The sequence below is a fragment of the Pollachius pollachius genome, assembly GCF_949987615.1.
Source record: "Pollachius pollachius genome assembly, chromosome: 15".
Lineage (NCBI taxonomy): Eukaryota > Metazoa > Chordata > Actinopteri > Gadiformes > Gadidae > Pollachius > Pollachius pollachius.
In genome coordinates this window covers 4778719-4792510 of record NC_136948.1, presented here as the reverse complement: position 1 = coordinate 4792510, position 13792 = coordinate 4778719, and the positions used below count along the sequence as shown (strand labels likewise).

At 50.0% G+C, this 13792-nt stretch overlaps 1 protein-coding gene across 3 annotated transcripts in view; it reads right to left on the bottom strand.

Annotated features, from left to right (window-relative positions):
• actn1 (actinin, alpha 1) overlaps positions 1-13792 on the bottom strand; it is a 54123-nt gene that overhangs the window by 19250 nt on the left and 21081 nt on the right. For all 3 annotated transcript variants that reach the window (XM_079752168.1, XM_079752167.1, XM_079752166.1), the window contains exons 2-8: positions 13230-13344; positions 12465-12584; positions 10245-10331; positions 9735-9822; positions 5228-5306; positions 4818-4899; positions 4252-4337 (exon numbers count right to left, since the gene is read on the bottom strand). In XM_079752168.1, coding sequence (XP_079608294.1) covers positions 4252-4337; positions 4818-4899; positions 5228-5306; positions 9735-9822; positions 10245-10331; positions 12465-12584; positions 13230-13344 — 657 coding nt within the window. The remainder of the gene's footprint in view (positions 1-4251; positions 4338-4817; positions 4900-5227; positions 5307-9734; positions 9823-10244; positions 10332-12464; positions 12585-13229; positions 13345-13792) is intronic.

Genomic DNA, 13792 nt, shown 5'->3' with positions numbered 1-13792 from the left:
CCAAGAGGGCTGAGGAAACACTCCCAGACCTCATGACCATATGGTCACTTCTTAACCTCGAACCATTCAAAATACGATATCGGGAATCGGGAAAGACGACCTGAGTGGTACTCTCAGAAAAGCAACCAGGCGTAAAGATGAATATACGTTGTCGGAATGGAGCCTTTACACAGCTCGTCAATAGTGCCGACGTTTAGGATTACGTCCGATTTATTCACGTTTGTCCCAGCACTAGCCTGGGCATTGAATCTCGACTTGACTAGTCGGGTCTGCTTCTCTATAGTGCCCAAACCGAACAGACTCGTAACTAACATCAGGATCTACACCTTTGTTCCTCCTACGGTGAAAAGGGTCTTTTGGAAAGAAGGCCATGGATGAAAGTGATGATCCACGTCAAACTACCACTGTGGGGTTCCCTCTCAGAAGCTCAACGAGAGGATTCAGTTCACTGGCTGGTGCACGTCCTCCACGATGTCTTCACCGGACCGGGAGCGCGGTCACCTGAGGCCTGCCCCCCCCCTCTCCTGAGCGGGCCGTGAGGGAGGGTCTACCTCTCCGGTCAGGCTGAGATGGGGGAGGACGCGGAGGCCTGCCTCCCCCTCTCCTTAGCGGGGAGGGAGGAAGGTGACCGGGGGGAGGCTGCCTTAAAAGGCCGGCCGCGGGGATGTGTGGCGCCTCCCGGTACCGTGAGCGATGTGAATGCACGCGACGCTGGCTCTGTTTACAGGAGTCCGGCGCCATGACAGCAAGGAAACACAGAGCTGTAGTACAGACTAAAGACGGAGTGGAGTTACCTTCTCTAACCTAATGCCTAAACTAACCATCTCAAACCCAACACCTCATCTAACCATCTCTAACCTAACACCTAAACTCAACCTCATGCCATTTCCAGTGCACCATGGGAAAATCACCAGAAAGGTACAGACAGAAGACCGCAGAGACAGGAGGACAGTGAGGTCCCCCCCGCTGGCAGCTTGGCGGGGGGAAAGGGGAGAACTCTCATCGCTTCTACAGGTCTCTCTCCAAAGCCCTTGTGGAGGTCATTCCTTGAGGTTGGGGGCGGGGGCCTTGGCTGACTCTGAATCCATTCAATGCAAGCTTATAAATCACTTTAAGACTGGAAGAGGAGCTCCAAAAGGTGCCACACCACTTCACTAACCTGACCAGAGACAAGGCTGTTGGATAAACAACATGGTGGACGATTCTCCCTTCCACCGAGGCTAACCGAAGGTAACGTTAGCGGGAGTAGATCTAGCCCAAAGGGTGAACAGTTCAGGGTTTAAACGTCTAACTAAGAGGTTCTCGGCTCTGGGGGGGGGGGGGGGGACGAGTCCGGGATCAGACGGGAGCAGAAGGGAAAGGTCCTCCCTTTCCCATGTCCCGGGACGCCAGGGTCGTTAAAGTGGTAGGCGTCAGACAGCTCCGTTAGAATAGCAAGTGGCTGCTTAGAAAGGCTTTTAGAACGGGAGAGAATGCAGGGAGGAGGCCAGTCTGTTCCTCACTGCTGTGCCGTGCGTCTGGGTTACAATGCACGTTGCATTTCCATTTTGACATTAACATTTATGGCACTTGGCAGACGCTTTCATCCAAAGCGACTTTCAAACGGTTCACACACACTTTCACACACCGACGGCGGACTCAACCAGGCAAGGTGACAGCCAGCTCGTCGGGGGTAGTTAGTGTGAGGTGTCTTGCTCAGGGGCACCTCGACGCTAGGAGGAGCCTGGGATTGAACCAGCACTCTTCCGGTTGAAAGGCGCCCCCCGCCCTACCTCCTGAGCTAAGCTGACTTAACATCATAAGGATGCGATGCATGCAAACATCACGGGTGCGAAGCGATGGACGACATTGTTTTAAATTGACCCCTATCCGAAGCCACCAGGTCCGTTCAGATGAGTGGGCACACCCACTTGTGATGTCACTAACAGGGTCGGTTTTGAAAAGTCTCGTGATGGCTTTTCAGCCCTCGCACGCTGTGGTAGAATGAGGGACCTAGAAACCTGAAAGAGGGGGCGTGTTTGTTTGGTTGTCTGCTGGGCTGGTCGTGGGGGGGTTGGGTTGGGGGGGGGGGGGGTCGCTCACCTTCTGCTTGCCTGAGAAGGCGTGGTAGTAACACGACACATAGGTCATGACGGCCTTCTCGTCCGGCCGCAGGGTGTTAACGATGTCTGCCCGGGAAACGGAGCAGAGAGAGCAGAGAGGGCGAGAGAGGAGAGGAAGCACAGGGGGGAGGAGAGGGAGAGAGAAGCGCAGAGTGAAAGTGTGCAGAGACAAGAGGAACCAGCAGGGAGTGGGAGTCACCACAGGGGGCGACGGTGAGCACAGGCTTCCTCCAGTCCTCCCGGTGAATGGCTTTTGGCCAAAGTTCTCAAGTTCAAATTGTCTCATAAAGTCGATAAGGAAATTTATTGTAAATCCGCGTTTGTCTAAGCCCTACGCTTTAAATTTAAGACTTTGGAAACGAGCCGATAAGGATGTTGAGTGCTTATCGGTTTTTATCTCAGCCTACGCGTTAAATCGCGTTCCCTGCGTGTCGGTAGCGGTGTGTTAATGCTCCGCAGGAGACCAGCTGAACTTCATTTGACATATATTCCATGGACGGACGTCCAGCAGTGTCTAGACCTGGATCGTTATCTCTCTGAAACTATGCGACGATGTCATCCTCCGCTTGGATCGCTAACGGACGAACGCCGTCGAAGGCCTCCGACGGTTGGGGGTGGGGGGGGAACTTGGCGCCCTGAGCCGCCATGACATCACGGTGAGTGGTGTCACCGCTGCCGTGGAAACGGAAAGAAACCAGACCAAGGGGTCCAACTCCTGTTCCACTTATAAACACGCTGACATTTTTGATCCGGGTTCGTTAAACACAGCTGGAGGGACACTCTCACCTCTCTCTGTCACTCTCTGGCCTCTCTCTCTCTCTGTCTTTCTGTCTCTCTCTCTCTCCCCCTGTCTCTCTCTCTCCCCCTCTCTCCCCCTCCCCCCCCTCTCCTTCTCCCTCTCCCTCTCTCTCTCTCTCCCTCCCTCTCCCTCTCTCTCTGCCTTTTATAACCTCCCTCGCTCGGCCGTGATCCAGTTTCGACCCGGTCGTCTGACGAGACGCAGAACCCGGGTTCCACGTATCCATGGAATCGCGAGGCAGACGTCTCCACGGTAACGGGATCAACAGCACAACAAGGTGTATAATCCATACAGGGCCACAGTGGGGATGGATCAACGGTCGGGAATGTCTTAAAAGCATCCTGGCCGCGTGTTACCTCCACCCGGGGCCAGCTGGGTCACTGCTCAGCTACCTGCTCTGAGCCGTGTTAACACAATCGCACACAGGGGTCACGCAAAGTCCCTGAACGGATTTCAACTCTCTGGAGCCGGGAGTTTTATATCAGGATATGTCTTTTTGACTTTGTCTTTGTTTTATTTTACTTATCTATTTTATTTTATTTTTTCATTTTATCGTATGACTATGTTTCAATGTGAAGCAGTTTCAGTGTATGAAAAGTGCTTTATAAATAAAGTTGCCTTGCCTTGCCTAAACAGTTCGGAAAGCGGTTAGTTCTTAAAAAAAGGGAACTTTACCGATCACTAATTACTCTACCACGGATCGGATTTGCTGTTCAAAATGCCTAACTATGACGATGTAAGGACTCTTGACTTCACGGTGTGGAGTTAAACACTGTCCTGTCGGTTAGCTTAAATCAGTCACCGGTCCAAACCGGTCGGAACCGGCCACGGAGCGTGTTCAACGTCAGCTCGACACAGAGATCATTTGATTGGCTGTCGGGGAAACTCTGGCCTTCATCACATCCTGTCAGCCATCGTTTAACGGAGCGCAGGAAGTTGGTGTCGCCCTCTCTGCTCAGTGTCTGCGCAGGGTGGACCGGTGGCTTATCATTATGGGATGGCGGAGGACTGGAGGGGAGGTGGTGCCCGTCGTCGCGGCAACGACAAAATCAGACGCCGACGACAAACAAACCGACAGACAGACAGACAAACAGGAAGGAAGAGGTGCCGTTGTTTGTGTTTATTTTTCCCAGCATGCAACTGCGGCGGTGAGTCATGCGGTAGAAGAGGAGAAAGTGGCGGGAGCGTGAACGATCGCTGGAGCGACGCGCTGCAGAGAGAAAGGTTCGGTTAGGGGGGAGGGGGGAGGAGGAGGGGGAGGAGGAGGAGGAGGAGGAGGAGGAGGGGGGAGGAGAGGGGGAGGAGGAGGAGGAGGAGGGGGAGGGGGAGGAGAGGTCCGTCCCGGGCTACCTTCTGGGCGCCGGAGAAGGCGTGGTAGAAGCTGGAGACGTAGGTCATGATGGCCTTCTGGTCCGGGCGAGCGGTGCCCACGATGTCTAGGAGGAGGGGGAGGGGGGAGGGATGGAGGGGGGGATGGAGGGAGGGGGGAGGATGGGGGAGGGAGAGGGAGGGGGGGGAGGGAGGGAGGTCATTTTTAAACAGATCAGACCTCAATCAAGGGACAGGAAGTGGAACTGGGGGATCCTGTAGGAAGGAAACACACACACACACACACACACACACACACACACTGCCCCCCTGCTCTACAGATAAGGGGAGCGGGCAAACAAACAGACAGAAACGCTCACACACACATGCTCATGCACACGCACAGATGCATATGCACACACACACACAAACACACACCCACACGCACACACACATACACACACAGAAACATACACAAAACCATACAAACAATTGCATACACAAGCATAGACGTGCCTGAACATGAGCGTGTATGTGAATGTGTGTGTGTGTGTGTGTGCATGAGGGTGTGTGTTTGTGTGTGTGTGTGTGTGTGTGTTTCCCTCTACCTTCTGCGTCCAGCATCTTGGGGATGTCCAGGTACTTTTCTGCCACCTCGAAGGCCGTGTTCAGGTTGGTCATAGGATCATCCTGGAGAAATGACCCACGTTACCGAGCAGAACCCCTGATGTACTGACACGACCAATACACAACTCCATCATCACACCTTATGTACTGACACAACCACTACTCAACTCCATCATCACACCCTTGTGTACTGCACACTGCACTCGCTTTGCGTTCGTATAGAGGAGGTGTAGTCAATCATTAAACTGTGTGTTTTTGTGTATATGTATGTGTGTGTGTGTATGGTTGTGTGTGTGTGTGTGTGTGTGTGTATGTGTATGTGTGTGTTTTTGTGTGTGTGTGTGTGTGTGTGTGTGTGTGGGTGTGTATGTGTGTGTGTGTGTGTATGTACCTTGCGCAGTTTTCCATAATCGATGAGCTCGGGGCGATGCCGATGAATCAGAGCACAGAAGCCCAGACCGTCTTTCCAGCTGGGCGAGGGACAGAGACAGAGACAGAGAGAGAGAGAGAGAAAGAGAGAGAGAGAGAGCGAGAGAGAGAGAGAAACACAACATTATTGTACATGCAGGTGTGTGACACTTACACTTTTTTGTAATCATAAGTTACAAAAATGTATCAGCATATTCCCATAAGACAAAAGAGAGACAGAGAAAGAGACAGAGAGAGAGAGAGAGAGCGAAAGAGATGGAGACAGAGAGAGAAAGAGACGGAGATAGACAGCCAGAGAGAGTGAGAGAGACATAGAGAGACATAGAGAGAGAGAGAGAGAGAGAGAGAGAGAGAGAGAGAGAGAGAGAGAGAGAGAGAGAGATACCGCATACAAATACATAGAGAGGGAGAGAGGAGACAGAGAGAGAGAGAGAGAGCAGACAGTAGAGAGTTGAGAGATGCTTGGGTTATAGAGACATGAAATTTAATAAGTTGAGCAACATGAGAGGAATTTTACATCTTTGATCCAGACCAACTGTCACTGATCAATGTCAGAACCGGTTCTCATTAAACACAGAACCGGTTTCAACCCCCACAGAACCGGCTCTCATCACACACAGAACCGCTTCTCCTCATTAACAGAACCGGTTCTCCTCATTATCAGAACCGGTTCCATAACACACAGAACCAGTTCTCATCGTAAACAGAACCGGTTCTCATTGTACAGAGAACCGGTTTTGTGTATCCTTTAATAAAGGTCTGTTTCTCCCCTAGTTGTTCAGATTCTGAAGAACCTTGGGTTCCTGTCCAGCAACAAGAAATAATTTCCCTCGCCGAGGCAGACTCTCCTCCTCTCTCTCTCTAGAATGTTCTGGAAGGGACTGAGCTCCAACATTAATCGTAGATATTGTGTAATCACGTAACATCTGTAGCCACTAAAATCTGACATTTAGACGTGAGCTTTGACCACCTGTGAATCAGGCAGACAACCTGGAGAACATGACTAAAAGAAGGACTTTAACACTGGACAGACAGACAGACAGACAGACAGACAGACAGACAGACAGACAGACAGACAGACAGACACAGACAGACACAGACAGACAGACGTTTCTGCTCGATGCAAGATGACTGAGCTAAACAACAAAAGGCAAGAAAGAGAAGACAGGACGACAGACAGACAGACAGACAGACAGACAGAGAGAGAGAGAGAAACAACTTACAGAGAGAGACAGAAAGAAAGAAAGACAGACAGACAGAACGAGAGACAGACGGACAGACAGAGGGAGAGAGACAGACAAACTGACAAAAAGAGAGAAATACAGATAGAGACCAACAGACAGACAGACAGACAGACAGACAGACAGACCCCCTCTCCTGACTGAGTGATCCCTCTTCAGCAGGGCTATCATCTGTCTCAGAGACCACATCAAAGACCCCCCCCGCCCCTGGGACCCAAGGCCTCCCTCCTCCCCCAACACCATCATGTATCTCCCTCTGGCCTCCAGCCCTGCACCTCCTCCATCTCCTCCTCCACCTCCTCCTCTTCTTGCTCCTCCCCCCTCCTCCACCTACTCCTTCTCCTCCTCCACCTCCTCCATCTCCTCCTCCACCTTCTCCACCTCCTCCTCCTCTTCTTGCTCCTCCCCCCTCCTCCACCTACTCCTCCTCCTCCACCTCCTCCTCTTCTTGCTCCTCCCCCCTCCTCCACCTACTCCTCCTCCTCCTCCATCTCCACCTTCTCCACCTCCTCCTCTTCTTGCTCCTCCCCCCTCCTCCTCCTCCTCCTCCTCCTCCTCCCATCTTTCCACAGGACTTAACTTTGTGTTGACCTGAGGGGACCTGCAGCGCTCACCAACCAATCAGAGAGGAGCTGTCTGCCTCAACGTTCTAGAAGATGTTCCTCCCCCTGCCAGGTCATTTGCTCGCTGCCATTAGTGAAGCTGAGCAGCTTCATGTGGGAAGCCGTTATACCAGAGTGTCTGAATTAGTGACCGTTAAGGCATCATTAAAACATCGTTAGGGGGGACCATAATGTTCACACTCCTCCTCCCTCGCTGTCGTTATCTGACTAAGATTTCACGAACATCTTAAAACACTTCTCGGCGCTCAGAATAGCACATATCTTCTCCTGTTACTAGTGAGTCTTTAGGCAGATGCTTTGATGCAAACGTGATATACAGTGAATTCAGATCAATGTCCTTAAGGAGCAGGTAGGGGTTAGACAATACAGAGGACAGGTCATTAAGGAGCAGGTAGGGGTAAGACAGTACAGAGACAGGTCATTAAGGAGCAGGTAGGGGTTAGACAGTACAGAGACGGGTCATTAAGGAGCAGGTGGGGGTTAGACAGTACAGAGACGGGTCATTAAGGAGCAGGTAGGGGTTAGACAGTACAGAGACAGGTCATTAAGGAGCAGGTAGGGGTTAGACAGTACAGAGACGGGTCATTAAGGAGCAGGTAGGGGTAAGACAGTACAGAGACGGGTCATTAAGGAGCAGGTAGGGGTTAGACAGTACAGAGACGGGTCATTAAGGAGCAGGTAGGGGTTAGACAGTAAAGAGACGGGTCATTAAGGAGCAGGTAGGGGTTAGACAGTACAGAGACGGGTCATTAAGGAGCAGGTAGGGGTTAGACAGTACAGAGACGGGTCATTAAGGAGCAGGTAGGGGTAAGACAGTACAGAGACGGGTCATTAAGGAGCAGGTAGGGGTTAGACAGTACAGAGACGGGTCATTAAGGAGCAGGTAGGGGTTAGACAGTACAGAGACGGGTCATTAAGGAGCAGGTAGGGGTTAGACAGTACAGAGACGGGTCATTAAGGAGCAGGTAGGGGTTAGACAGTAAAGAGACGGGTCATTAAGGAGCAGGTAGGGGTTAGACAGTACAGAGACGGGTCATTAAGGAGCAGGTAGGGGTTAGACAGTACAGAGACGGGTCATTAAGGAGCAGGTAGGGGTTAGACAGTACAGAGACGGGTCATTAAGGAGCAGGTAGGGGTTAGACAGTACAGAGACGGGTCATTAAGGAGCAGGTAGGGGTTAGACAGTACAGAGACGGGTCATTAAGGAGCAGGTAGGGGTTAGAGGGGGGTGGTTTGGTGCGGGGTGTTTGGTGTGTATAAAAAAAAAAAAGTTATCTAACCTTGCTGATAAGTCATTGTATCTAATCTTGTTTTTTTTCAATAAAAAGATATGTAAAAAAAAAACTAAAAAAAAACGGTTCTAAGGAGTAAGGTGTGGAGGTAACGGAGGCAGACCCAACTCTGTGCTGTAGTGTCTGCTACGCCCCCCTGCACGTCCACGGCTAGCACTGTCTGTTCCCTGCCAGGTCTCTGTTATCCATTAGTGATGTCTGGGGCTGCTGTAGGTCCCCTGTACGTGATTACCTCGTTACAGCGCAGTTTAAACGTCCCTGGGAGAAGGGGGGGGGGGGGGGGGGGTTTATGTACACAGCTAATCAGACCTGGCAGCATGACCATGAACACATTCCTACCTGCGTGTGTGTCTGTCTGTGTGTGTGTTTGTGTTTGGTGATGGAGGGGTTTGTGTATGTCAATGTTTATGTGTGTGTGATGGGAAGGGAGAGAATGTGTGTGTGTGTGTGTTTGTCAATATGTCCATGAGCATTACGCAAACAGGTATGTTTGCTATATGTGCTTTTGGTTCTGTGTGTGTGTGTGTTGTGATGCAGGAGAGTGTGCATGTGTTTTTATGTGTGTCCGATTTATGTGAGGGTTGTGCGTCGGTGGGTGTGTGCGTCTGTGCATGCGCGGGTGTGTGTGTGTGTGGTCATGGTGGAGTGGGGCTCCTGAGTCACTGAGTCAACAGTCGAACCCTCTCCCACAGACCAGTCAGGTCGGGTGTTTAGTGTTGTAATCCTTAACAATGTGCTCAGCACTGAAGAATCCGTCCATTTCTCCAGAAAGATCCAGGAATGTCCACATCAACACAGCATTAACACCTTGCCAATTCTCAACTGAAATCTTTCTATTTGTGTCTCAAACATCAGGCGTCAATAGTTTTTCCTTCACAGCAATAATAAGTATTGATTTTCCCCTCCAAAAGCCAACTACCCTAGCATGTAACCTAGCCTAGCATAGCCTAGCATGTGGGGTACCAGCTTATCACAGCTACTGGCAGTGTTAGGACTCAACACTTCAACAAGCGGCGTTGGCCAATTAGATTACAGCACGAGTCACGGGGGGCGGGCTTCGAGTGGTCTCGAGAGTTCCGTCTCCTCGGCAACCGTCTGTGACTGTGTGAGATTTCACATGACGGACAGCCGGCATGGCCAACACACACGCTGCAGATGGCGGATTGATGGAAGTGAGAGTTTGTCGGTTTGAAGTCTGAGGTTGTTGTGTGTTGAGCCTTGGCCCTTCAGGTAGAAACACCAGTGACCACGTCTTTCTGGATCTTTCTAGAAGGGTTCTCCCATCGGGAACACTTGACCAAGTGAAGTCTTACCTGATGTGGAAGTTCTGGATGTTGACGTTCTTGTAGGGGGCTGTTTTCCTCTGGCACCACAGTAGAAGTCCTTCTTTGGCTGAAGTCTCTGTGTTCAGGAGATGGACATCATAACATTCATATTAGACAGTATTACTGTTACCGTTATAAATACATTGTAGTTGTATGGGAACTACATGTCATCTATTCATCCGTCCATCCAAGTCTGTTTATAGTTATGTTTTCAATGATATGCCCATCAATTTATGCTGCGAAATATAAGATAAAAAAAAATACAATAATAATAGGCAAATAGATGAATGAATGGACTGTGAATTCATTAATGAATGAATTAGTGAATGACTTGATAAATGAAATAGTGAACAAATAGGTGAAAGAATGATTGAGTGGATGGATGGATGGATAAATAAATTAATGTTAGTGAACAACAGTACGTTCATCAATAGACGGATGCGTGAATGAGCGAGTCAGTGACCAAGTGAATAAATGAATGAGTGAATGAGAGTGTACCTTCCACGGAGATGTCCTGGATGGCGAAGCGAAGGATGATGGTCCAGATCATTCCCAGGGTCATCTTGGCGTTGCCGTCGACGATCTCTGCGGAAGGGGGAGGGGCCACAGTAAGTTAAGGAAGTGACATCATTGTGGCACACCTCAGGGATGGTGCCAGGACATGTGAGTCAGGCTAGTGGACTGACCAAACGACCTATGACAACACGAGGCAGGAGTCTAAGCCATGAATCATTTCATTGCACAATAGTTGGAAAAGGTGTTTGAATGTGGCGTTCAACGGATGCTCATCATCAGTATTAACTGAGTGTTAAAACATGTTTTAAGTGCATGATGTCAACAAGCTATTTTGACTTGAACATTGATGACTCATGGTATTTTCCATTAAAACCTCGACCACTAAATGCTTTTCACAGCTTTTCAAGCATACTCGTACGCCTTGTGAATAATGCAGAAAACGTACTTAACATGAAAACACTTCTGAAACTTGTCTGCCGGATGTTAATTGACTCTTTGGTTAACACAGGCGAGGAACGGAAGACAAAGCCTCAGAAGGGGAAGTCAATCAATCAGCAGTATCAGAATAAACTCCTGATAAACCAATCACCTAATCAATCATCTTATCTCAATAGTCTATGATCTGTGGTTGTGTGGTGAACGAACCCACCCACGACACTCGAAAAAACCTTAATCTCCCGCCTTCCTTAACGAGTGGCGTCTCAACTAATCCAATCAGAAAGCTCTAACGGACATATTTGAACAATTCAGTGAGATGATTAGCCGAGCATTGGGTGTGCTTTGAGGGGGGTGACGGATTTGACCCCTTCATCTTGGGTGGATACATTCATTTGTTCTTCTATTGACTCATTGATGGTCTCCTTCATGAATGACCTCATTCATGAATGAATCCACTCATTTACTGATTAATCCACTCATTCAGAAGTTATTTGTTAATTAATTCCGAATCATTTATTTAATTAAATCGTTAATTGGTTTATTCTTTCATTCACCGATTGGTTAATTGCTGAATGTTAATTACTTAAGTTACTCATTTAATCACTCATTTATTGATTCACTCATCACCCAGTTCACTTATTCAACAGGCCGACCCCTCAGCCCGCCCCATGACACACCTGCTGATCCTGAGGCCCATGGCCCTAGGTGTGGGGGTCACACACCTGACCCCCAGTCCCTAAGCCCCTCCCCCCCACACCTAAGACCCTCCCCCCCGCGTCAGAGACAGGACTCCGGCCGGCTAATCTGTCTGGAATGCTGCTCTGGCTTAGTCTGCTCTATGATGGTGGGTGACTGTGTGTGTGTGTGACTGTGTGTGTGTGTGACTGTGTGTGTGTCCGTCCGTGCGATTGTGCGTGACTGTGTGTGAGTGACTGTCAGAGTTCAGATAAACCTTCTTGAGATCAATGTGTGTGCACTGTACTGAAACACTAGACGTGTATTTTGAACCTTCATCAGAGGCTGGATAAGAGGGGTGGTGCTGGTTCAGCATGGAGGTGGTGCTGGTTCAAGGTAGAGGGTGGAGGGCGGAGCTCCCCCCAGACCCACTGTGTATTTAACCTGGATTAAACTCTTGTTTACCAAGCAGTACACTGAACGTCACCAACCGGCCATAGACCTCTCACACCCCGTGTGTGTGGGCGAGTTTGTTTGCGTGTGTGTGTGTGTGTGTGTGTGTGTGTTCGTTTGCGAGACAGTGTGTCCGTGTTCGTTTGCCTTTTTGTGTGTGTGTGTGTGTGTGACACCAGAAGAACAGAATCCCATCCTACTCTGTGCTGAACCAGGAGTGGACTCAGCAGCCCTAACCCTAACCCTCTGCTGATCCTGAGACCCTCTCTGAGGAAACCCCCCCCCCCCCCCCACCCCCGGGAAACTGACAGCCGCCGACGGAACATTCCGGAACACGCATCTCATTAGCCCGCGGCGGCGCTGCGGAACTAACAGGCAGGAGAAGCGCCACGGCAAGTAGCCTAAACCATTATCCCAGGGAGACGGCAAACACTAAAAAAAAATACAATTTATTGTTCAGAGCTCGGTGTGGTTTTGGCAGAGCGGGGGGCGCGGGTTCATCTGAGTTGAATCCATTATTTGTAACGTAAGATGTGAACAGAGCGACAGATAGCTCCGCCGCTCTGCCAGCAACGTGCTAGCGTCGGCTCGTTAGCGGTAGCATCGCTCCGCTGACCGTTCGCTCGCCCCGCCCACCTTCTGCGCCGATGGACACCAGCTTCACCCCTTTGCTGGCGATGAAGTCCAGCGCCTTGTTCACGTTGGAGATCTTGTGCACTCTCATCTTCCCTCTCTCCGGCTTGGCCAGGCGCTCGCCTGGACACAGACAGGCAGGCAGGAGAGAGAGACAGACAGGCAGGAGAGAGGGACAGACAGGCAGGAGAGAGGGACAGACAGGCAGGAGAGACAGATAGGCAGGAGAGAGAGACAGGCAAGAGAGAGACAGGCAGGAGAGAGAGACAGGCAGGCAGGAGAGAGGAACAGACAGGCAAGCAGGAGAGACGGACAGACAGACAGGCAGGAGAGAGAGACAAACAGACAGGAGAGAAAGAATGACAGACAGCCAGCAGCAAGACAGACATAAAGTCAGGTGAGAGAGACAGACATTGATTATGTTAACAGAGGAATCTTTCTCTTCTCTTTTCCCATTGTTGTAGGATACTGCCTAGGGCAATGCTTCCACTAGGTATAAACAGTATATACACCGTATATATATATATATATATATATATATATATATATATATATATATATATATATATATATATATATATATATATATATATATATATATAGTTACACAGAGTTATTGAGTTTTACTCAACAATGATCTGATGTTTGGTGACTGAAACGTTGGCAGCCGTGCCCCTCTCAGCCGGGGGCTGCTGACTGGTAGTGCATGAGGTGTGATCCCCCCCCCCCCCACACACACACACACACACCACCGCCTGTGGTCCTCACCTGAGATGACCTCCAGCAGCAGCATGAGCTTCAGGCCGTCCCTGAAGTCCTCCTCGATGTTGTCTATCTGGGTCCCCGCCTTCCTGAGGTGGGAGTTACACCACGCTGTGAATGTCTGGGGAGAGAGAGAGAGAGAGAGAGAGAGAGAGAGAGAGAGAGAGAGAGAGAGAGAGAGAGAGAGAGAGAGAGAGAGAGAGAGAGAGAGAGAGAGAGAGAGAGAGAGAGAGAGAGAGAGAGAGAGAGAGAGAGAGAGAGAGAGAACCGTCAATACAGCAAGGTTGGAGTTGTTGTGGACCAGGGGCCCAGGATCTCGGAGGTCGAACGTGGGACTCAAGAAAGATGAGTTTTGTGTTCCATGCATTCAGCTTTGGAGCTGGAGTGTGTGTGTCAGTGAGTGTGTATGTTAACTTCTCCAATAAAGATGAGCCACAACACGAACAAGTCCCAAATGAAATAATGCATGTGTATCTCATAAAAACCTCAGTTGGTTTCTTGGGTGATTCTGAATACACACACTTCTGAGGCTGGCTGCAGATTTCAGTATATGTGTGTGTGCGTATCTG